The sequence below is a fragment of the Notolepis coatsorum genome (genome assembly GCF_963971535.1).
Source record: "Notolepis coatsorum genome assembly, chromosome: 3".
NCBI classification, from domain to species: Eukaryota; Metazoa; Chordata; class Actinopteri; order Aulopiformes; family Paralepididae; genus Notolepis; species Notolepis coatsorum.
In genome coordinates this window covers 205,427,689-205,451,979 of record NC_140167.1, presented here as the reverse complement: position 1 = coordinate 205,451,979, position 24,291 = coordinate 205,427,689, and the positions used below count along the sequence as shown (strand labels likewise).

The 24,291-nt window shown below is 45.9% G+C and overlaps 1 protein-coding gene across 3 annotated transcripts in view; it reads right to left on the bottom strand.

Annotated features, from left to right (window-relative positions):
* Nucleotides 1-4,588: 4,588 nt before the first annotated feature.
* nrd1b (nardilysin b (N-arginine dibasic convertase)) overlaps nucleotides 4,589-24,291 on the bottom strand; it is a 76,366-nt gene continuing 56,663 nt past the window's right edge. For all 3 annotated transcript variants that reach the window (XM_084311619.1, XM_084311617.1, XM_084311618.1), the window contains exons 24-31: nucleotides 21,033-21,064; nucleotides 20,490-20,628; nucleotides 19,792-19,839; nucleotides 19,629-19,681; nucleotides 14,955-15,038; nucleotides 9,711-9,918; nucleotides 6,967-7,056; nucleotides 4,589-4,942 (exon numbers count right to left, since the gene is read on the bottom strand). In XM_084311619.1, the coding sequence (XP_084167745.1) occupies nucleotides 4,694-4,942; nucleotides 6,967-7,056; nucleotides 9,711-9,918; nucleotides 14,955-15,038; nucleotides 19,629-19,681; nucleotides 19,792-19,839; nucleotides 20,490-20,628; nucleotides 21,033-21,064 (903 nt within the window). In that variant the 3' untranslated portion in view covers nucleotides 4,589-4,693. The remainder of the gene's footprint in view (nucleotides 4,943-6,966; nucleotides 7,057-9,710; nucleotides 9,919-14,954; nucleotides 15,039-19,628; nucleotides 19,682-19,791; nucleotides 19,840-20,489; nucleotides 20,629-21,032; nucleotides 21,065-24,291) is intronic.

Here is a 24,291-nt window from a genome sequence, read left to right as displayed (position 1 = left end):
CAGACAAGAAGATCTCAATTTCCTCTGTGCCTTCAGTAGAAAGCTATCCGGCTGCAAGCTGTAGCCTAGTTTAGCACAAATGCATGGAAGCATTATTTCCCATAACGTGCCCCTTTAAAATAAGTGTGCTCTATATTCTGACAGACATGATTGATTTGATATTGAGTAACGTGGGTCTCCAAGTCCCTCCACAGAGTCCAACATAAATGTTATGGTATCCAGTTCCCACTTTATCCAATCGGGAAAGAGGTCTGACAAAAATAAGAAATAAAAACACATTTTAAGTATAATGTGCTTGAAACTAGTGAAATAATTTGCCACTGCAGTAACCAAATTTGGCTAGGCAAGATTTCTTGAAATAAGAAATAATATGTATCTAGGGTTCTCTCTCCTGCATTGGATAAAGACAAGTGGAAATGATACCAGAACATTTATTTTCAGTTTTAAAATGTTGTAGCAGACTGTCACACACAGGTCTATAATAGCAGGAATAAACGCAGCGTTTTCCAAAAGTAAATGATATTTTTTTTTATACGAGGGGGAATGAAGTCCCACATAACTGGCAATATGGCCAACAACACAATCTACTTAACAGTGGAAATGGCAGAAAGGCGCCAAGTTGGTACTGTTGTGTAAACTATAACGTGACGTTAGTCTGCGTGGTGACAGTTATTGTTCATCATTGAGATCCATCTCTCTCTGTATCAGCTTCAGCACCTTCTCTCCCCTCTCTCTCTCTCTCTCTCTCTCTCTCGAGGGGACAGTGGTGATAACAATAACAATAACAACGTTCTGTTGTTGCAACACAACGGACAACGAGCCTCGACGTCCAGCCCTAACTGACCCCAACATGCAGTTTGATTTATATGATCACCTTGACTGCACTCAACAGGTTTCTAAATTCAATTCAAAATTAACAACACAGAATATATTTGTTTTAACGTTATAAATGTTCCCTTACCTTATGATCCATGAGCGCAGTCAGAAGTAGAGTTGACATTTCATGTAAATATAATAAAGTTATAGTAGTCCAGACTCCAGTTTAGTTCAAGTATACTTTCGTGTATCAAGAGTCAAAGTAGATCTCCTAACATGTCTGATGACGAGGATGACGCGGCTATCGACATTTAAAATAAATGCAGCGGCGTCGCTATAGATATTTAATTTTAAAAGTAAACAAACATGACGTCACAGCCTATATCTGCATCACTTTATCAACCGTGACGAAACCGACGAGTTATATTCATTAAAGAAAGTTGATTTAATAATAATAAAAAGCCTCATTCAGTCAGATTAATCAATTTATTCAAATTGAGAATATTAAAAAAAAAATATATATATATATATTCTTTATTTAATTTTTTTGGGGATAATTATCGGCCACTGCCATCGGTAAATAGAGAAAAAAGGTAAAAGTAGATTATATTATCTCGAATTGCATTATTAGTCTATTTATCTCAGTTTGATTTAATTGCATAATTAAGTAAGTTAAAAACAACTAAATGCTAAATATATGCAATATATAATCTAAATCATATAATCTAAAAATGTTAAATATATGAACTGGTGAAGTATACAGTATTCACATAAGGTGCGGTATATAGTATATTGTGCATTTAGGTGGGAGTCAGCTATACACCCAAACTATCATATATGATCTTCAGATCAGACTTCGTCACATGGGCTGCGAGTGCAAATGTCTACAGACTCAAATGAGCAACGATGAGCAATGACCAAACAAACCCCTCCTTTTGTTCCACTCTTTTTACCCGTTTGTCTAATAATGTCCACCTTTCTGCTCGCTGGTTGCCCTGCACCGCTGCACGAATCTCTGTTGCGGTGTTGCAGAGAAACCCGTCTACACACACTGCCAACACAACTTGTGCACAATAAGACACTTGAATGCCATTATGTATGTCTGTAGCGTCTCTAGCTAGTTGTGCCAGTCGCTCTATTTTCACCTTACAAGTCCTGTAATTAAAACTCTTAATGTACACTTGTGTAACTGTCATGACTTTTCCATAATTTGCCAAAACATTCCAGGCGTGGAAAATGTATTTTTAATATTTCACAACTTTTCCAGGATTTTCACAACTGGAGACTGACACTCTCCAAAGTCCATTTACTTTCAATGATAATACACAAGTTCAATTAATTTCCCTATTTTGTAATCAAAGTTGACTCTGAAGTTGCAATCTGACATGTATAAAAACAAACACATGCCCTACAGTCAGTTTTAATAAATATATACATTTAAACAGTAGATAATAACAAGCTATTGTTTAAAACATGCTGGTAGTCCAGTGCTTTTTTAAAGGCCAGAGGTACAGTAGGGAGAAATGGGTCAATCCTTACAACGAGTCAAGTCCTCCCTTCCCTTCTATTACAACATAACAAAGGTTAAAACCAAACTACAACACTGGCCGCCACTTTAGGTCTTTAGTCCCTATAAACGTTTTTTTCCATTGACAAAATATTAACAGTATGAACATGTATATGTAACCCTGAAACGATACATTATCATTCAAATACACAGGTTTTTCACATGTTAAAACTGTTTGTGATATGAAGTCCATAGGATACAAATTAACGCGATAAGATTATCTCCCATTCTCCCCTGCTCTCTTTTGGTTAGCCCTCTTGTTACCAATGCCCCGAGTCTAATCGTTGCCAACATTCAAACATAGAAAAAATATTTAGAAAAAGAAACTGGTCAAATTAAGAAAGAAATTATACTGGCATTAATACTTAGAGTTCTCCACCAAATATCTTTTCATCCTAACAATGTCCTCTTTTACGAAACAGTGATTACAATTATCATCACTAATGCCTTCTACAGTGATTACAATTATCATCACTAATGCCTTCTACAGTGATTACAATTATCATCACTAATGCCGTCTACAGTGGTTATCTTATCACCTCTGATGGAGAGAGAACATGGGAGAGAAGAGCGAGAGAGAGAGAGAGAGAGAGAGAGAGAGAGAGAGACGGGGGGGGGCTGTTCTACTGAGGGGGGGCGGGCTGTTCTACTTGAGGACCTTGTGGTAGGGGTGGAGGGGGGGCTGTTCTACTGGAGGACCTTGTGGTAGGGGTGGAGGGGGGGCTGTTCTACTTGAGGACCTTGTGGTAGGGGTGGAGGGGGGGCTGTTCTACTGGAGGACCTTGTGGTAGGGGTGGAGGTTCTACTGGAGGACCTTGTGGTAGGGGTGGAGGTTCTACTGGAGGACCTTGTGGTAGGGGTGGAGGGGGGGCTGTTCTACTGGAGGACCTTGTGGTAGGGGTGGAGGGGGGGCTGTTCTACTGGAGGACCTTGTGGTAGGGGTGGAGGGGGGGCTGTTCTACTGGAGGACCTTGTGGTAGGGGTGGAGGGGGGGCTGTTCTACTGGAGGACCTTGTGGTAGGGGTGGAGGGGGGGCTGTTCTACTGGAGGACCTTGTGGTAGGGGTGGAGGGGGGGCTGTTCTACTGGAGGACCTTGTGGTAGGGGTGGAGGGGGGGCTGTTCTACTGGAGGACCTTGTGGTAGGGGTGGAGGGGGGGCTGTTCTACTGGAGGACCTTGTGGTAGGGGTGGAGGGGGGCTGTTCTACTTGAGGACCTTGTGGTAGGGGAGGAGGGGGGGCTGTTCTACTGGAGGACCTTGTGGTAGGGGTGGAGGGGGGGCTGTTCTACTGGAGGACCTTGTGGTAGGGGAGGAGGGGGGGCTGTTCTACTGGAGGACCTTGTGGTAGGGGAGGAGGGGGGGCTGTTCTACTGGAGGACCTTGTGGTAGGGGTGGAGGGGGGGCTGTTCTACTGGAGGACCTTGTGGTAGGGGTGGAGGGGGGGCTGTTCTACTGGAGGACCTTGTGGTAGGGGTGGAGGGGGGGCTGTTCTACTGGAGGACCTTGTGGTAGGGGTGGAGGGGGGGCTGTTCTACTGGAGGACCTTGTGGTAGGGGTGGAGGGGGGGCTGTTCTACTTGAGGACCTTGTGGTAGGGGTGGAGGGGGGGCTGTTCTACTGGAGGACCTTGTGGTAGGGGTGGAGGGGGGGCTGTTCTACTGGAGGACCTTGTGGTAGGGGTGGAGGGGGGGCTGTTCTACTGGAGGACCTTGTGGTAGGGGTGGAGGGGGGGCTGTTCTACTGGAGGACCTTGTGGTAGGGGTGGAGGGGGGGCTGTTCTACTTGAGGACCTTGTGGTAGGGGTGGAGGGGGGGCTGTTCTACTGGAGGACCTTGTGGTAGGGGTGGAGGGGGGGCTGTTCTACTTGAGGACCTTGTGGTAGGGGTGGAGGGGGGGCTGTTCTACTGGAGGACCTTGTGGTAGGGGTGGAGGGGGGGCTGTTCTACTGGAGGACCTTGTGGTAGGGGTGGAGGGGGGGCTGTTCTACTTGAGGACCTTGTGGTAGGGGTGGAGGGGGGGCTGTTCTACTGGAGGACCTTGTGGTAGGGGTGGAGGGGGGGCTGTTCTACTGGAGGACCTTGTGGTAGGGGTGGAGGGGGGGCTGTTCTACTTGAGGACCTTGTGGTAGGGGTGGAGGGGGGGCTGTTCTACTGGAGGACCTTGTGGTAGGGGTGGAGGGGGGGCTGTTCTACTGGAGGACCTTGTGGTAGGGGTGGAGGGGGGGCTGTTCTACTTGAGGACCTTGTGGTAGGGGTGGAGGGGGGGCTGTTCTACTGGAGGACCTTGTGGTAGGGGTGGAGGGGGGGCTGTTCTACTTGAGGACCTTGTGGTAGGGGTGGAGGGGGAGGGACGAGGTGAATGCGCGGATGTCGGTGATGAGGGTGGCGTCCTGGAGCAAGGAGGAAGCCGGGAGGAAGGTGAGTTTGGAGACCTCCCCGTAAGAGGAGGTGGGGGTCTTGGGGGCGGGGCTCTGCTCCTCCTCCCGCTCTGCAGGGCTCGCTGTGGGGCTGTAGGCGCTCTGGTCTGGAGGGTCCTGCTCCTCCTCTCCAAAGCCCACAACCTGATGAGACGAAGAAGGGGTGAGAATCTCGCATGTATATATTATATCGGGAAGGGGGGGGGGGGGGGGGGGGGGGGGGGGGCGAAAGTGGCTCAGGAGGTACAGCGGTCGTCTCGTCATCAGAAGGTTCCCGGTTCGATTCCCGCTCCTCCCGGGCAGCGTGTCCGAGTGTCCTAAAGCGGCAAGATGCGGCTCAACCCCTAATTGCTCCTGATGAGCAGGTTGGCACCTTGCATGGTCGCCTACGCTGTCGCTGTGCCAATGTGTGAGTGAATGGGTTAATGTGAGGAACAAAGATTGTAAAGCGCTTTGGATAAAACAGCTATATAAATGCACCATTTATATATTATACATGCATTTACACCAGGACGCCTGCCTATTGCAATACTTCCCCATCCTATGCCTTATTTTTCAGACATTTAGGATGTATTGCTAATGGTTTCATACCTTTGACTACATTCTATATGATATTTCTAGTACTTAAAATAGAAGGTCTCTATAGCCTGCTTATTGGCGGCTTCATGTGAAAACTGTCATGTTGTGACCTAGGCATGACCCCCGACCCCAAGCCACCTCTTTACGCTTTAAGTGAGGGCAGAACGCTGCCTCCTGTACGCATTACACTACATACGTCGCTTATTTGGGTTGCTTAGCAACAAAAGCAGAACAGGTGAGGATAGGTGGGAATAAATATATATATATATTAGTGCCGTCAGGCGATTCAAATGTTGTATCTAATTAATTACAGGATTTGAAATTAATTAATCTAATACATTTTAGGCCTGATATTCTATAATCATATTTCTGTCCGGATGGCAGTATTCAGTACTGTATCTACAAAACCTTCCGTTTAATCATCTTCCATTTATTCATTTGCTTAGATTTTTCAGGTCTGGTCAATTTTAGCATGGTGTTATTCACAGTCAAAGATAAAACATTTTTTTTATTGATATTCTCATTTGGTTCATTACAATTGACTCAAGCCTAGTAACAGACAGTCTTTCTGACACTGGAAATACATTCCCTGAGATCCATAGATGTCCTTAGAATCAGATACCAAGAACATGAAAATGGACCATATTAAAAAAAGTCTGCAAATGTGTATTGTACGTTCTTATGGAATGAATGATTAAAATATATATATATATATATATATATATAAAAAAAATTAATCTTTTTATTAATTTCGAGTTAATTTTCATAACGCGATAATTTGCGGTGTAATTAATTCATCTAATTAACGCGATAAACTGACAGCCCTAATATATATATATGGTATATACAGCATTATTGTACATGCCATCATACAGAGCTAAGGGTTAAATACTTGCTTGTACACCTGCACATAACACTTAGCTCTATATGATAGCATGTACAATAATTCTGTATATACATTATATATTTATTTATTTATTCCCACCGCATATATACTTATCCTCACCCATCTGTACTTACCTGCACATTGTCCTTTACTATATGTATATCTGTACAGATCCTACTCTTACTAGTTACACTGCTGGCCAGTAGTAGTGTCTCTTTATTATACTACAACTCTGTACATACATCTGATTAGCACTCTACACTCAGTAGTACTCATTTGTATATGTTGTACCAAGTTTAAAATCACCTGTACATTGTATATTGCCGTTGCACTTTACTGCTACATTTGCACTCTGGTTGGATGCCAAACTTATTTTCGTTGTACTGTACTTGTGCTGTATGATGACAATACATTTTTACATTTAGTAATTTAGCTGACGCTTTTATCCAAGGTCTGTACGACAAGTCATCAGGAAGGGCACAACTCTATCTGAGAGACAATGTTCATCAAAGTGTTGAGTGCTACAGTGTAGGTTAGTTTATTAGGACAAGTGCATGACAGTAAGGTTAGTTAGGGTTAGATTATATTATATTATATAGATAATGGTTTCATCTAATCTAATGATTACTTTTGCGTCTCTCTAAAGGCAGCGTGAATAGGTGTGTGTGTGTGTGTGTGTCCCCTCCCCAGCCGGGGGTCTTACATGCACACTGAGCTTCCTGCTGCTGTTGCCCCTGTGCTCCATGAACCAGGAGACGAGCTCCGCCCTGGTGATGAGCTTCAGTGCCTTGATCTGGAGACAGAGGGAGAGAGAGGACCGTTCAGCAGGAGACATGGGATCCAGTGGACCCTGAGGAGGACGTTAACCTCTGAACGATGTGACTCGTTTTCATATGGTTATAACAGAAGGAACACCTTTTAATTCTGGCAAAGTGGTGTTTAGTCTTTCAGACTAAATCTGTATTACACACACATTTCACTCCATTACTGTATGAGCTCAGGCCTGTGAGAGATGGCAAAGTCACAACAAAAGATAGTGGTGCGGGTCGCCTAGGCAACCCAGGACAAGCTAGCAGAGCTGTTCAAGGTCAGCATTCCTCAGTGGTAGAGAGAGAGAGAGCGAGAGAGAGCGAGAGAGAGAGAGAGACAGAGACAGAGACAGAGACAGAGACAGAGAGAGAGAGAGAGACAGACAGACAGACAGACAGACAGACAGACAGACAGACAGACAGACAGACAGACAGACAGACAGACAGAGACAGAGAGACAGAGAGAGAGAGAGAGAGAGAGAGAGACAGACAGACAGAGAGAGACAGAGACAGAGAGAGAGAGAGAGAGACAGCCGTTGCCTAGGTGATGAGACGGGTATGATAACAAATTACAGAAAGACAGTGGTAGAGGGCGGCTGGGTGGCGCAGCGGAGATTGCGCTCGTCAGCAATGCAAGAGACTCCGGTCTCGAATCCGGGTGTCAGCATTGCCTCCGGCTTGGTCCGGCCGTCATACTAACTCATTGGCAGAGTTAGCGGGTGGAAGTCGATGGGTGGTAATCTGGACGTTGTGGACAGCGACTCCTACAGGTCGGTTGGGGGACGCCTGCACAGCAGACAGGAAATGGCGGGGGTAGTGTGAGCCTCCCACACGTTACACCTCGCCACTGAGAGTCCATGCTGGCAGGTGAAAAGATGCGACAGGCTGCCTCCTCGTGTACCGGAGGGGACACATGATGCAAGGCTTCTATCCTCCCTACAGCCGACCAGTGGGAAGCATATGCAAGCAACGTTCAAGACAGGGGAGGGGAGAATTGGAAACATGAAATTGGGATGGGAGAAAAATTGAAAAATAAGGAGAAAAAGTGGATATAAAAAAAAAAGTGTTTTAGCCAGTCAGCATGTGGGAGTGAGATTTCCACCAAACGATTGCCGCCATGAACCAAAACCAAAACACAACGCAGACACAGCCAGGAGAGACGATGAAGGCGGATAACGATTAATGACTAATCTGACTGTAATCTAACAGTTGGTACCGTGACCATCGGATTTGCTAATTGAAGATAAGATAGGCCGACGACGGTGCGGTAAACTAGACCACCCCGAGCCATGGATGAAGAGAGGATGAAGAGGGAAGAGGAAAAGATTTGAGTCAACGCTCAAGGCCTGGTATTTTCATAAGCCAAAAAAAGAAAATGCATCCGTAAAAAAGAATAACGACCCATAACCCAAGGCTTTGATCATGTGATGAGTGTTTGAACATGAACGGAGATATTGAATGTACAAATACGAGAGAGAGAGATTGTCAAGCAGGGAAGGGTGGTTTGTTTAGGGAGGATGTCGTCTTATCAGACGGAGTGGGGGAGGATTTCAGAGTCTTGGCTTCGGGGCCTGAATGTAGGCGTGCCTGCATAACACTAAAGATAATTAGTATGTTTTGAATTTAACGGGGCTGCGGACGAGAAAGCCAGCGGCCGTGTTGACCATTAAGAGGACAGTATATATATATATATATATATATATATATATATATATATATATATATATATAACAGGACTTTGAAGAAGTCTTTATTCGGCATGCAGTGACACACACATGCGATGGGCGGCACACAGGAACACACACACATGCAATTTTTGTTTGGTCGCCGATGCGATTGAGTCTCTGCACTTGACCCATCCCGTCGTCCTTCCCCCCCAAGGGCAGCCGGGAGCAGATAGGGGCGTCGGCGTGGGGGACCAATCCAAGTGCTCCTGTCAGTCTTCGTCAGGGACGCGACAGCGTTAGCGATCTGTTGTGCATGTTTTTCCATTGAGTTTCTATTATCGGGGGGGTAAACTCTTGCGAGCACAGAGGGGGAGAACATGCAAACTCCACACAGAAAGGCCCGGGAGATACCCCACCTGGGTACCTGGCAATGGGGAAACCTGGTTCCCAAGCGGGAATCGAACCCTGGAACTTCTAGCTGTGAGGCGGCAGTGTTAACCACTACACCACCGTGCCCCTAGGGGGAGACAGTGTTAACCACTACACCACCGTGCCCCTAGGGGGAGACAGTGTTAACCACTACACCACCGTGCCACTAGGGGGAGACAGTGTTAACCACTACACCACTGTGCCGCCTAGTGCCGTAGTGGTCCGTTCAGTATGTTTTGATTTAACGGGGCTGATGACGAGACAGCCAGCGCCCGGGTCAACCATCGCTGATAACGCGAGACAGTAGGTTGGTCCGTTTTTTTTCACTGCCACACGACAGAAGGTTAGCCCTTTACTATCACACAACCGACGGCGATGCTCCATCATTAGCATCGCCGTCGGTTGTGTGATAGTAAAGGGCTAACCTTCTGTCGTGTGGCAGTGAAAGTTAACCGGCTGTCGTGTGGCAGTGAAAGTGTTAACGAGGAACGTTGGGAACCAAGAGACAATAAGATCATGTATACATTCATTATGCATCATACCTCCTTGTTGAGCCTGTCGAACATGTACTGCTGGGTGACCACCTCGAACCAATTACGGTCCACTTCCTCTCCAAGGTGGGTGTCCTCGCACTCCTTCAGCTTGATGAGGGCCGTCACCTGGGTCTGGAAGCCCTCCTCGCTCAGATTGGTCATTTTCTCTGCAAAACTGGCCTGGAACTCCTCGATCTTACTCTCCACAAAGTCCGAGCTGGGTCACACAGAGAGGGGAGGGGAGAGGATTTCTGTTGCTTGTACCACCATTTCAGAAGTTTTACATTTAGCGGGAACCTTCCGAGTGATTACCAGACGACCGATCTACCTCCTGAGCCACGGTCACCCCCATGAAGCTCAACTCGTCTTCTCTTCAGAACCCCCCCTCTGGACACGGTCACCCCCATGAAGCTCAACTCGTCTTCTCTTCAGAACCCCCCCTCTGGAGCCACGGTCACCCCCATGAAGCTCAACTCGTCTTCTCTTCAGAACCCCCCCTCTGGAGCCACGGTCACCCCCATGAAGCTCAACTCGTCTTCTCTTCAGAACCCCCCCTCTGGAGCCACGGTCACCCCCATGAAGCTCAACTCGTCTTCTCTTCAGAACCCCCCCTCTGGAGCCACGGTCACCCCCATGAAGCTCAACTCGTCTTCTCTTCAGAACCCCCCCTCTGGAGCCACGGTCACCCCCATGAAGCTCAACTCGTCTTCTCTTCAGAACCCCCCCTCTGGAGCCACGGTCACCCCCATGAAGCTCAACTCGTCTTCTCTTCAGAACCCCCCCTCTGGACACGGTCACCCCCATGAAGCTCAACTCGTCTTCTCTTCAGAACCCCCCCTCTGGAGCCACGGTCACCCCCATGAAGCTCAACTCGTCTTCTCTTCAGAACCCCCCCTCTGGACACGGTCACCCCCATGAAGCTCAACTCGTCTTCTCTTCAGAACCCCCCCTCTGGAGCCACGGTCACCCCCATGAAGCTCAACTCGTCTTCTCTTCAGAACCCCCCCTCTGGACAACAAAACACCCCCATGAAGCTCAACTCGTCTTCTCTTCAGAACCCCCCCTCTGGACAACAAAACACCCCCATGAAGCTCAACTCGTCTTCTCTTCAGAACCCCCCTCCGGTCACCCCCATGAAGCTCAACTCGTCTTCTCTTCAGAACCCCCCCTCTGGACAACAAAACACCCCCATGAAGCTCAACTCGTCTTCTCTTCAGAACCCCCCCTCTGGAGCCACAGTCACCCCCATGAAACTCAACTCGTCTTCTCTTCAGAACCCCCCCTCTGGAGCCACGGTCACCCCCATGAAGCTCAACTCGTCTTCTCTTCAGAACCCCCCCTCTGGAGCCACAGTCACCCCCATGAAGCTCAACTCGTCTTCTCTTCAGAACCCCCCCTCTGGAGCCACAGTCACCCCCATGAAGCTCAACTCGTCTTCTCTTCAGAACCCCCCCTCTGGAGCCACAGTCACCCCCATGAAGCTCAACTCGTCTTCTCTTCAGAACCCCCCCTCTGGACACGGTCACCCCCATGAAGCTCAACTCGTCTTCTCTTCAGAACCCCCCCTCTGGAGCCACGGTCACCCCCATGAAGCTCAACTCGTCTTCTCTTCAGAACCCCCCCTCTGGAGCCACGGTCACCCCCATGAAGCTCAACTCGTCTTCTCTTCAGAACCCCCCCTCTGGAGCCACGGTCACCCCCATGAAACTCAACTCGTCTTCTCTTCAGAACCCCCCCTCTGGAGCCACGGTCACCCCCATGAAGCTCAACTCGTCTTCTCTTCAGAACCCCCCCTCTGGAGCCACGGTCACCCCCATGAAACTCAACTCGTCTTCTCTTCAGAACCCCCCCTCTGGACACGGTCACCCCCATGAAACTCAACTCGTCTTCTCTTCAGAACCCCCCCTCTGGAGCCACGGTCACCCCCATGAAACTCAACTCGTCTTCTCTTCAGAACCCCCCCTCTGGACAACAAAACAAACATTGCCATGTACATGTACATCATTGAGCGTGGTGTGATCATATGCATCTTTTGATGGGCTTTTCTTAGGGCACCTAACTTCACCTTTCGGAGCAAGGAAAGAGGTATGCTACATTCCAATCCACTGTACAGCAGCTATCCACACAAATCAACAAGAACTCCATAGAGAGTAGGGCTGGGCGATAAAACGATAATTATCGCGATATAATCTATATCAATTGATAATAAAACCTTCAACAGGGCTGTTTTAAAACCAGAGACGGTGGACAGACTGGTCTTTCCTGCAACTTAAAGTAATGGCTTTGCTTGTCAAAATGACAATACTGACCAAATTGAGATTTCTTTTTCTCGTCCATTTATTTTGTTTGCTTTCTAATTTAAAATACAGTTTGAAACCGTCTGTACACAGTAGGCTATGTGTGCTAGCAGAGCTAGACTCCAGTCACGAGTCACGGTGCACATGTGCGGTGGTTTGTCCACCAAAAAAGCGCCAAAAGATAGAAAATAAACGAGCAGAGCCAGAACTGTTCAACTCCCCTGGAGCCACAGCCAGCAGAGAAGCCGGTTTACTTTCGCTCTCAAACCAGCTGCAGCCTGAGAACTGGAGTGTGAGGGGATGTAACACTAAAGATGACAACGACAAAGAATTGCTGCAAAATAAACATACATCTGTTTATAATTTTTTTTATTTTTTTTTAATACGTATAACAATATCGATAATTATAGATATCGAGTGATATGATATTGTTATCGATATCGTGATATAATCTTTGGCCATATCGCCCAGCCCTAGTAGAGAGTAAAGATAACTAGAGATTGATGAATGAATAAAAACTTTATTTAACAGATTGCAGAATGGGTACAATACAATACGGCTCAATACACACAATTGTTAAGGGGATGCAGACTAGAGAAAGATTTTAGTCTTGTTTACATCAGGGTCCCCCATTTTCAATTCATAGTGACATTTATGACATACACAACATGCATGACATCATGACATTTATGGCATAGGGACATACATGCAAATACAGGTATATGTCGTCTACTCTAAGCCATCCTAGGTTGTCAAAGTGGGCAGGGGTGAGGTGGGTTCTAGGGGTAAGGTCAAGTAGTAGTCTGACCAGTTTGTTTTGTGATGTTTGTAATCTTGTTTTAGCGCCTTTGAGGTGCTTTGGTACCATGAGATGCAAGCATAGTCGTAGTACCCTTGAATGAGTGCTCCTGCCAGAGTCTTCAGGGTATTCTTGTTTACCAGAGAGGAGATCCGGTACAAGAATCTAGTTCGTTGGTTGACTTTTTTGATTACATTGGATGCCATTTTGTCACAGGAAAGATTAGCCTCTAGGATGGAACCCAGGTAGGTAATTTCATCTTTCCTTGTGACAATATTGTCACCCACTGTAACTGAGAAGCCGTCGGTCTTGCTGAGTTTGTTATTTGATCCGAAGTGAATGGACTTGTTCAAATAGAGAAGGCATGTGTCAGTGGAGTGGGATGTTCTGAAGCCAGATTGGAATTCGTAGATTAGATTTATTTCCGCAAGGTACTTTTCGACCTGTTCGTAGACTATAGACTATATGACTCAATAGATTAAAGATGGCTATGGATTAATGATGTGATGAGGGTGAGAGAAATCGGTGGTGGTTTTCAATGTATGTGATGTATAGATTGGGGGGAGATGACCGCATCTAAAGGGGCCGGGTCAGAGAGGTCGAAATGTGCATGCTGACAGTGGAGGAGGTGGTTCAGAGCGAGCAGGAGTCAGTGTGAGCACCACACTGAGAGGGCAGAATGTTTACATTCCTATCAAGAACACAACAAGCTGATACCGCGGCAGGAGACACAGGAGCGAGGGGGAGAGGTTTGACATCATGAGAAACTGCGTTTTGAAATGTGTGAAAGGTTATTAGCAGTTGTCATGACAGCGCGTCGCATGACAACCAGGAGAGGGGCGTTGCTATGACGAAGATCGATAAATCGAACAGTGTTTCCGGGTGTAAGGCAGACTACAATCTGACTAGGACTGAGATCACACAGAAGAGACTCCCTCCTCTCATCACAAAGAGGGGGGGGGGGGGGGGGGAGGAAGGAGGCCACATCATCATTAGCTTCGGCTAACACGAGGAGGGTTTTGGCTAACGACAGGCCTGAGCCACTATTGGACTGATAGCAATGACAATACAATATGATAACATCTGAGATGAGGTTTCCGTTTATTTAATAAACAACGCTCTTCCAAGAAAGGTATCATGCTGTCAAAGTGTCGAATTTCTTTTTTTTAATCCACCTTTTCTCCCATTTTCTATATTTTCTTCCATCCCAATTTCGTATCATCCAATTCAACCCTCCCCTGTCACGAACGCTGTTTCTTGCCTCCCACAAGCCGGCTGCAATGTGGACTAAGTCATACATAGCACGAGTCCCCTCCGATACTCGAGGTAACAGCAGTCGCATCTTTTCACCTGCGCAGCTCGATCCCTCAGTGACGAGGAGTAACGCGTGGGAGGCTCACGCTGCCCCCGACACTTCCTGATTCTACTGCGCAGGTGCACCAACCGACCTGTAGGAGTCGCTGTCCACAACGCCCGATCCCCACCCATCAGTTTCCCACCCCCTAATACGGCCAATGTGTATTAGTACGGACGACCAGCTAAACTGAAAGCAAATGTGGAGCGCTGGGCTCGCCTGTTGTCCGCATTCGTGGCGAGCGCCTTGCCCACTACGCCACGTAGCCGCCCAAAGTATCGATTTTTTATTTCTTTTTTTTTTAAACTTCATTTTTTAGTGTTTATCGCTTTTCTGGTCAAGCATGACCGACAGATGCAGAGTGAAATGGGAGGGAGAACAGGGGAAGACATTCGGCAAATGACGGCGGGTCCGGGAATCGAACTCGGAGTCAACCAGATCCGTGACGCAGCACGGTATTCCCCGACGCTTTCGCGTCGAGGTACATGGTGAGCTACTGGAGCTCCCCTAAAGTGTCGAATTCTTACGAAGGTGGTGAATACTTATGTCGCGGATTGCACTAACGGGGAATGAGAAGGTTTTATCAGCCAGTATGAGGAGATGTCGGGGGAATCAAATACACAACGCAGAGTCAGTGGATGGAAATGAGAACATAGGCCAAACAGACATAGACGTGATACCGGCTGATTGATCAGAATCTAACAAGGGAAATTCAATAGAGATGAAATATTACTAGAGATGAATGATAATGACTCGATAGAGGAAACATTACAGGAGATGAATGATTAATGAGGGGAACTCACTTGAACTTGGTGGCCTGCGTTTCCACAGTGATGGAGAAGCCCAGGACTCCGGAGGTATTCCTGCAGGTGGGGTACACCTGGTACCTGAAGAGTGCAAGGTCATGGGTCACCACAGTGTTTCAAGTTCAAGTTTCAAGTGTTGTTTTATTTGTCACATAAGGTACATGTACATTACAGTGAATGCTTGGTTCTGTATGAGCCCTCTGAGATTGTGCTTCATACAGTAGAAAAGTCAAGAATAAAGTCCAAACACTACAAAATATACAAACTCAACAGTGGACTGATGATTTTTAGATAACATGTATAGCTTATCGGTTATTGATACATTGTGAATATGAAAATCCAACTCATTGATTTCAAAATGTACAACCCTAATTTAGTCATTATGACAATTCCCTCCTGGTTGTTGCGCTATCCTACTGTTGGCCTGGGGAGGGTGTAGACTACCACATGCTGCCCTACTGTCGGTCTGGGGAGGGTGTAGACTACCACATGCTGCCCTACTGTCGGTCTGGGGAGGGTGTAGACTACCACATGCTGCCCTACTGTCGGTCTGGGGAGGGTGTAGACTACCACATGCTGCCCTACTGTCGGTCTTGGGAGGGTGTAGACTACCACATGCTGCCCTACTGTCAGTCTGGGGAGGGTGTAGACCAACACATGCTGCCCTACTGTCAGTCTGGGGAGGGTGTAGATTATCACATGCTGCCCTACTGTCAGTCTGGGGAGGGTGTAGACTACCACATGCTGCCCTACTGTCAGTCTGGGGAGGGTGTAGACTACCACATGCTGCCCTACTGTCGGTCTGGGGAGGGTGTAGACTACCACATGCTGCCCTACTGTCGGTCTGGGGAGGGTGTAGACTACCACATGCTGCCCTACTGTCGGTCTGGGGAGAGTGTAGACTACCACATGCTACACTGTTGGTCTGGGGAGGGTGTAGACGACCACATGCTTCCTTACTGTCGGTCTGGGGAGGTTGAAGACTCATACATGATACATGTGGAGTCGCCAGCCGCTTCTTTTCACCTGACAGGAGTTTCACTGAGAGAGCGCAACGCGACGGAGGTTCACGCTATTTCCCCCAGATCCCCTCCCTGCTGAACAGGCGCCCCGACCGACCAGTAGGAGTCGCTATTGCACCAACCAGGACTCAAGACCCCACCGGCTTCCCACCCGTGAACACTTGACAATTGTGCTCGTAGGGACATCTGACCAAGCCGGAGGTACCTGTGCCGGGAATTGAACCCGGGCCTCTGCGGTGGTAGGCGAGTGCTTAGACCTCTACACTACCCAGCTGCACCAAAATGTACAACTTTTCAGAATTCACTACTCGACCTTCATTTAAATGAATCAAAATCAAATGTGTGTGTTCATCCTCTTATTAATCTGTAACAATAATGCTTTGAACCAATAACTTGGAGTAATGTTAACACTTTCACTGCCACACACGAGATATCTCGGGTTTCCGATAGTTATGTTGAAAGCCACTCACGAGATTTCTCGGATTTTTTTTCTTTTTTTAGCGATCTGAAATCATATTGCCTCACGCGAGCCTACCCGAGTATACCCGAGCGCCGCCGGCGATCATATGTGGAAAAAAGCGCCCCCTATCGTCTCCCAGATGACATAAGGGATTTTGGAATGGACTCAATGAAAATGGATGGGGAAAAAAATCCGGTACTCCACATTTTCCAGTCCACTGATCCAGCCGGGGTTACCACAGTTCATTCTGGAGCCTCTCGGCCCCGCCGAATCATGTGTACTACTGTATCACGTTGGATCCATACACTTATCGATTTTTTCGAATGGTGATCAGGAATTGGAATATACCAGTTGGATACCATCTGATGTCAGGTAAGGAATCTATGTTATCAGTGTTAGGATAATCAGACAAATTTTGATGAAGATATAGGCTGTTTTGTGAAATGGGCTCTTTCGGTTTTACTGAAAAAATCCATGAGGAAATGAACACGCCGATTATCCGTGCGCGGCACGAATGTGCTTGCGCGCACGACGCACGTATAATATTGATCATCTAGCGTTTATTTGAAAACGATTCATAAATAGGCCGACAAATATCAACGTCTGGAATATTCCAGTAAAAGACGATTATCATAGAATGCCCCAGAATGGAAGGTTTTTTACCTCAAAACGGGTGCTTTTCAAAATGCTCTGAAACGGAAATGAAGCGATAAAAAACCAATCTGCCTCGACAGCACAGACTGGAAAAGTATTCTTTGATAAGCGACGGGCAGATTAGACACATAGCCATAATTTAAAACATAGATTAGGCGATATTAACGTTAACATTGAAGTGGACCGTGGCATCAAGGGGGTAAAAAGGAAAACCCGGCGTGGCACTCAAAGTGTTAAGGATGAATTGCATATTAGGCTATTGCTGACTGAATCAGTTCCATCACATTTATTTTATTTTATTATCCACTTTTTCTCCTATTTTTCTATTTTTCTCCCATCCCAATTTAGCCGTGCCAATTCTCCCCTCCCCTGTCTTGAACGTTGCTCGCATATGCCCCCCACTGGTCGGTTGTAGGGAGGATAGAAGCCTTGCATCACATGTCCCCTCCGATACATGTGGAGGCAGCCGGTCATATCTTTTCACCTGCCAGCGCGGACTCTCATTGGCGAGGTGTAACGTGTGGGAGGCTCACACTACCCCCGCCACTTCCTGTCTCTGCTGTGCAGGCGTCCCCCAACCGACCTGTAGGAGTCGCTGTTCACAACGACCAGACTAACACCCGTCGACTTCCACCCGCTAACTCTGCCAATTGAGTTAGTATGAAGGCCGGCCCAAGCCGGAGGCAACGCCGACAGCCGGATTCGAACCCGGTGTCTCTTGCATTGGTGACTAGCGCAATGTCCGCTGCGCCACCCAGCCGCCCCAGTTCCATCACATTTATATACTTTTATTACACTTATCAAAAGAATAATCAAAATTACTCAAATGGAACCGAATTGAACCATGGTCAACATTTACATGTAGCCAACGCTTTTATCCAAACAGACTTGCAGGTTCTGTACGACGGGTCAGCAGGAAGGTTCTGTACGACAGGTCAGCAGGGAGGGCACGACTCTGTCAGCTGAGTAACAATGTTCACCAAACAGTGCTGAACCTGGGTGCTGCAGTGTTGAGTGCAGAGCAGTAGAGACATAGTAGCCTAGTAGGTAGTAGGTAGTAATATAGACATGGAAGATGATCTAGTAGCAAAGTCCATTTTTATTTTAACGATGCATGGGTGACTGGTGGACTTAAACGCTACATGCCTGGTGGTGCGCAATTCATCCTAATGTTTTAACCTGTGAGAAGTGAATGAGTACAGTGAGTACAGTGGATGTGTAAGTGATGACTGAGTGAGTGAGTACAGTGGATGTGTAAGTGATGACTGAGTGAGTGAGTACAGTGGATGTGTAAGTGATGACTGAGTGAGTGAGTGAGTGAGTACAGTGGATGTGTAAGTGATGACTGAGTGAGTGAGTGAGTGAGTACAGTGGATGTGTAAGTGATGACTGAGTGAGTGAGTGAGTGGGTACAGTGGATGTGTAAAGTGATGACTGAGTGAGTGCGTGCGTGAGTGAGTGAGTACAGTGGATGTGTAAGTGATGACTGAGTGAGTGAGTGAGTGAGTACAGTGGATGTGTAAGTGATGACTGAGTGAGTGAGTGAGTGGGTACAGTGGATGTGTAAAGTGATGACTGAGTGAGTGCGTGCGTGAGTGAGTGAGTACAGTGGATGTGTAAGTGATGACTGAGTGAGTGAGTGAGTGGGTACAGTGGATGTGTAAAGTGATGACTGAGTGAGTGCGTGCGTGAGTGAGTGAGTACAGTGGATGTGTAAGTGATGACTGAGTGAGTGAGTGAGTGAGTACAGTGGATGTGTAAGTGATGACTGAGTGAGTGAGTGAGTGAGTACAGTGGATGTGTAAGTGATGACTGAGTACAGTGAGTGAGTGAGTACAGTGGATGTGTAAGTGATGACTGAGTGAGTGAGTGAGTGAGTACAGTGGATGTGTAAGTGATGACTGAGTGAGTGAGTGAGTGAGTACAGTGGATGTGTAAGTGATGACTGAGTACAGTGAGTGAGTGAGTACAGTGGATGTGTAAGTGATGACTGAGTGAGTGAGTGAGTGAGTGAGTACAGTGGATGTGTAAGTGATGACTGAGTGAGTGAGTGAGTGAGTACAGTGGATGTGTAAGTGATGACTGAGTGAGTGAGTGAGTACAGTGAGTGAGTGAGTGAGTACAGTGGATGTGTAAGTGATGACTGAGTGAGTGAGTGAGTGAGTGAGTACAGTGGATGTGTAAGTGATGACTGAGTGAGTGAGTGAGTACAGTGAGTGAGTGAGTGAGTACAGTGGATGTGTAAGTGATGACTGAGTGAGTGAGTGCGTGAGTGAGTGAGTACAGTGGATGTGTAAGTGATGACTGAGTGAGTGAGTGAGTACAGTGAGTGAGTGAGTGAGTACAGTGGATGTGTAAGTGATGACTGAGTGAGTGAGTGAGTACAGTGAGTGAGTGAGTACAGTGGATGTGTAAGTGATGACTGAGTGAGTGAGTGCGTGAGTGAGTGAGTACAGTGGATGTGTAAGTGATGACTGAGTGAGTGAGTGAGTACAGTGGATGTGTAAGTGATGACTGAGTGAGTGAGTGACTGACCCCAGGGTTTCCTTGGTCCTGAGGAAGTCGAAGCAGGGCTCCTCCATGTGCATCTGCAAGGCAAGTCACATCAGAAGTCACTAGACACAGTCCAATTAATTAGATTTGGGTTATTATTACTATTACACCGGATGATCAGATGAGAGTTCTCCACAGCACTCACCACTAACAGCTCCATCAGCGTGTGTTCCCTCAGGTTCTTCAGCCCCGACTACAGAGACAGATGGACATGTTGGTTTCAGAATCCTCCTGGAGATGATCTCACATTCCCCCAAAGTAACCAGCCTGCCCATCAGCCACTTTCAGGTCATAAACAAAGTGCACAGTAACTTGAAATATATTAAAAAAAACTTAATGGATGGGTTCACCATTTTTTCAACCCAGAACCTTATGCAAATGTAATTTAATTCATAATGAAACAAGTGCAAAATTAAGTCAATAAAACCTGATAAAAAAAAGGATTCAGTATAACATATCAAGGCATGCCCGAGTATACCGTTTCCCGTTGAAAAATAGTGAACCTATTCTTTAAGATTTATCCATTTACACCAGGCGTTGCAGAGCCAAGGCTAAGAGAATAGACAAAGACTCCAGCCACCCAAACAACTGCCTCTTTGAACTGCTGCGGGCAGGCAAGCGCTACCGGAGTCTCGTGGCCGGTACAGAGAGACTCAAAATGAGCTCCTATCCCCAGGCCATAAGGATGCTCAACGTGGACTCACTCTAACATTAACTCATCCATTCTACATTCACTGCACACAACAGGTCTCTACAGTGCTCGCATTTCACTCGCATTTGCCCCTAAAAATAGATTTTTGTGCGAACCGGATGAATGTTTTACCACAAAGCGCTGTAAGGTACCTGGTAGTAGACGGTGACCTCGGAGTTGGCGTCCCCCTTGTTGAGGGACTTCACCTTACACAGGTGGTGCTTCTGAGGCAGCTCCACCACCCGGAACAGCACGGGGACCTCTACTGTCAGGGGCTGGAACTGCAGCCTACTGCAAGGGGAGGCCAGGAGAGAGGAATGATTACAGAGAGTGAACAGCACGGGGACCTCTACTGTCAGGGGCTGGAACTGCAGCTTACTGAATGATTAGAGAGTGAACATAGAGAGGAAGAGGGGATTTTCATATTGACAGTTTTTGCTTTATTAGTTTATTTATTTATATACTGATGCAATGATACAGCGAGACGGAACAATTGTACAGGCCTGTCCTATACTATATTCTATTGTATTTTTATTCTAATTTAGTTTATATATACCATTTTATTTTATTCTACTTTAATTGTCTGACGGACCAAAAGACCAAGACAAATTCCTTGCATGTGCAAGCTTACTTGGCAATGAAGACATTTCTGATTCTGAGACAGAGATGTTTGGAGTACAAAAGTGTATACTCACTCAATGAAGTACTTCAGAAACTGCATTGACTCCTGTTGGATGAAGAGAATACAAAATTAAAATGGCAAGAATTAAACACATGAAAGTCAAGTTAGACCGCGCTCTTAATAATTGACACTGGGTGCTGCAATCCCGAAGATTTTAAGTAGAAGAAAGCAGGAAGCCGGACCAGCACTCCCAGGTTTCAACAAGTTTTAATCGCAGCCGAATACAGACATGTTTCGGAACAGGCGTTCCTTCTTCAGTGTTAATGGCTAGCAATGGTAGTTTGAAAAGATGGTGGCTATGTACAAGGTGGGCAGGAAGTGACATCTATGCCTGGGATTGCTGGTCAACTTTGACCCAGCGTTTCCGTTAGCCGGTAATTACCGGTATTTGACCGGCAAAATCTGTTGAAGTCCGACATATTTCATCTCTCCGGTCTTAATGTCAGGTGAAAATAATTCCCTGAGTCTAAGCACAATTTGATTATTTGAATTGTATTAAAATAGGCTAAAATTAAATAGCCTATGCGATGAACGAAACGATCATTACATTTGTTTCCTCGTTGCTTCTAATAATGACAACGACGTTGTGAGCGAGAGCTTAGTGCTGGGCGTGCGAACTTTTGTGAAGCTGCAGAGCCAGAGCACTATCAGCACAATGCAGTATTCCAGCAGTACTCCAATTCAGCCATTTTCAGCCAATGTTGGGTGGGGGGCGCTGTTGTGCGGTTCCCAGAAAATAGCCAATAACACTGAATCAGCTGCTCTGCAGCGCCATACTCTTTGCAAATAAGTCGTTGCGAGGTGGAGAGAGTCGTCACGCAAACCACGTTAATGTTGCCGTCTCTCTGCTTTCTCAGTTCTTCGCTTGATATAATTAATACAAATGTCCAATATAACGGAATTCGTTAGCTCATAAAAATGTGATTATAACAGACTGCTGTTTAGTGTCGGACCGACTGCCCACATACGCGGTCTATTTTATTTCAAGTCAGCAGCAGCACGGAGTATCGAGGAACTTATTTTATTTGGAATATATTAATGACTGTATACGCAAAAGTAGCCTAGTTTTAAGTAATAATATTATAAATCTACATGCCTTGAGGATGACATTCTTTATATAGCCTGCCTATCAATTGTTTTAAAGCTCAATAAACTATGACCGGAATTAATCTCATTTGTCCGGTGATAGAAATCTTGCAGGACACCCAGACCGGCACGAATATGTTCTAACGGAAACGCTGCTTTGACCGTAGGAAGGCCATTATAATGTGAAGTCAACTCAAAAATTTTAAATGACCAGAAACAAAATAAACCATCTTCACCATAGCTAATGGGGCTAAATAAATGAGCCCATTGCAATATTTGCAAACCAAAATTCTCTAAGATAAGAACAGCAAAAAGAGAAGGAAAAACAGGAGGAAAACATTTCCTCATTCGTAAAAATAATAATAATGTAATCATAATAATGATGGTAAAAGTCACTTATTATAGGAAACAGGATAACACGTTCTCTTCATTCATTCCCTTTGGTTCTATACAATTAAACAAATAGATATAATAACATTCGCGTTGCAATAGCAGCTTATGCCCGTCTCCCCCTCTAGAGGGCCTGTTGAGCTCGAGTCCCATATATTTCAGATCGTTGACGGCATGATTGCATTTAGAAAAATTACGAGCTACAGATGACTTGACATCTAGATTTCTGACTGAACATTTGTGTTCACTGATTCTAGATTTAAAAGCTCTAGTTGTTTTACCCACATAAGAAAAATTGCAAGGACATTTCAACAGAAACACAAGATTTGAGGAATTACAAGTAATACGCCCTTTAACAGGTATACGCTTGCCTGTTTTTGGGTGTGCATAGAATCTATCTTTAATCATGTCGTGGCGTTGTACACAGGCCTGACAGGGGAAATTACCATCAGGGATGTTGGACATAAAATGTGTGGGTTTCCTTATGGGAAGATCAGTTTTGACTAAAAGATTGGAAAGGTTAGCTTGTCGTTTGTAAAAATAATTGGGCGGGTGTTGAAACACTGCCCCAGTAAGGGGATCGGACTGTAGAATGTGCCAATATTTATTGACAATGCTACGTATGTCTCTCTCGTGATGGGACTATAAGTAGAAACAAAAGATACTTTGTCCGTGTTTTCATTTTTCTTTTTGTGGGAAAACAGCGAGGTTCTGTCGATCAGTTTGGTTTTATTCAGGGCTTTAAGTGTCAATGCATCACTATAGCCTCTATCATGGAAACTGCCACGGAGGACTTCTGCTTGGGCAATAAATCTGTCATCCGTGTCACAAATTCTCCTATAACGTAGGATTTGGCTGAAGGGGAGACTATTCTTTAATGCAGGAGCGTGATAACTAGAATAATGTAGGAACGAGTTGCGGTCTGTCTCCTTTTTGAAGACCTAAGTGGGGGTCGCAAGATGATTAATAAAAATTAAAAAAATATGTCAAAAAATAAAATATATATATATATTTTTGTGCAGTCAGGCCACTGAACTTAGAAGCAGGCCAGGCCAGTGTTTCTAGTTGCAGCGGCGCGATAGTTAGATAACCTAGGTGGGGAACAACCAGGAGATCACTGCAACTCACACAAGTTGGAGAACTATCTCTCTCTGTCTCTCACTCACACACACAAACACAAAGGGAGCCGCATGTGATTGGTGGAGGCGGGAACCTTACAAAAAACTCATCAAAATGTGCGTTGTTGCTAATCATTGACACATGCTAGCCTGTAATAATCCCCCCCAGAAAAATCTACTTTGCATTTGATATATTGTAAATATATGCCATCACACACACTGGCATTTAAAGGGTTATAATTATAAAATTAATTTAATATGTGGTGTTATGATCAGGGCTGAAGTTGAATAAAAGATTTATGAAAGAAAAAGTGGTAAATTATTTCAACATATAGTAATATAGAAAATCCATCAAAATCAGTGTTGTTGCTAATCATACATATGCTAGCCTGTTTTTTAACAATAATTTGTGATGCCATCACAAACAATAGCATTTAAAGGGTACAAATAAAAATAATTCCTGCACCAGAATGCAGGAAATGAAGTCTTCGTAACAAAAAATTTCCTGGTGGGGGACCCCCAGACCCCCTGCTTAAAAAGTGGCCTGACTGGGGCTATATTTCACACTATATTTCCTGGCCTGAATGATTTCCCCAGTCCGGCCCTGGTTAAAAGCCTCCAATGCTTATTAGTGTGTGTGCGTGCGTTTGAACGTTTGCATGTTTCAACCATACATTT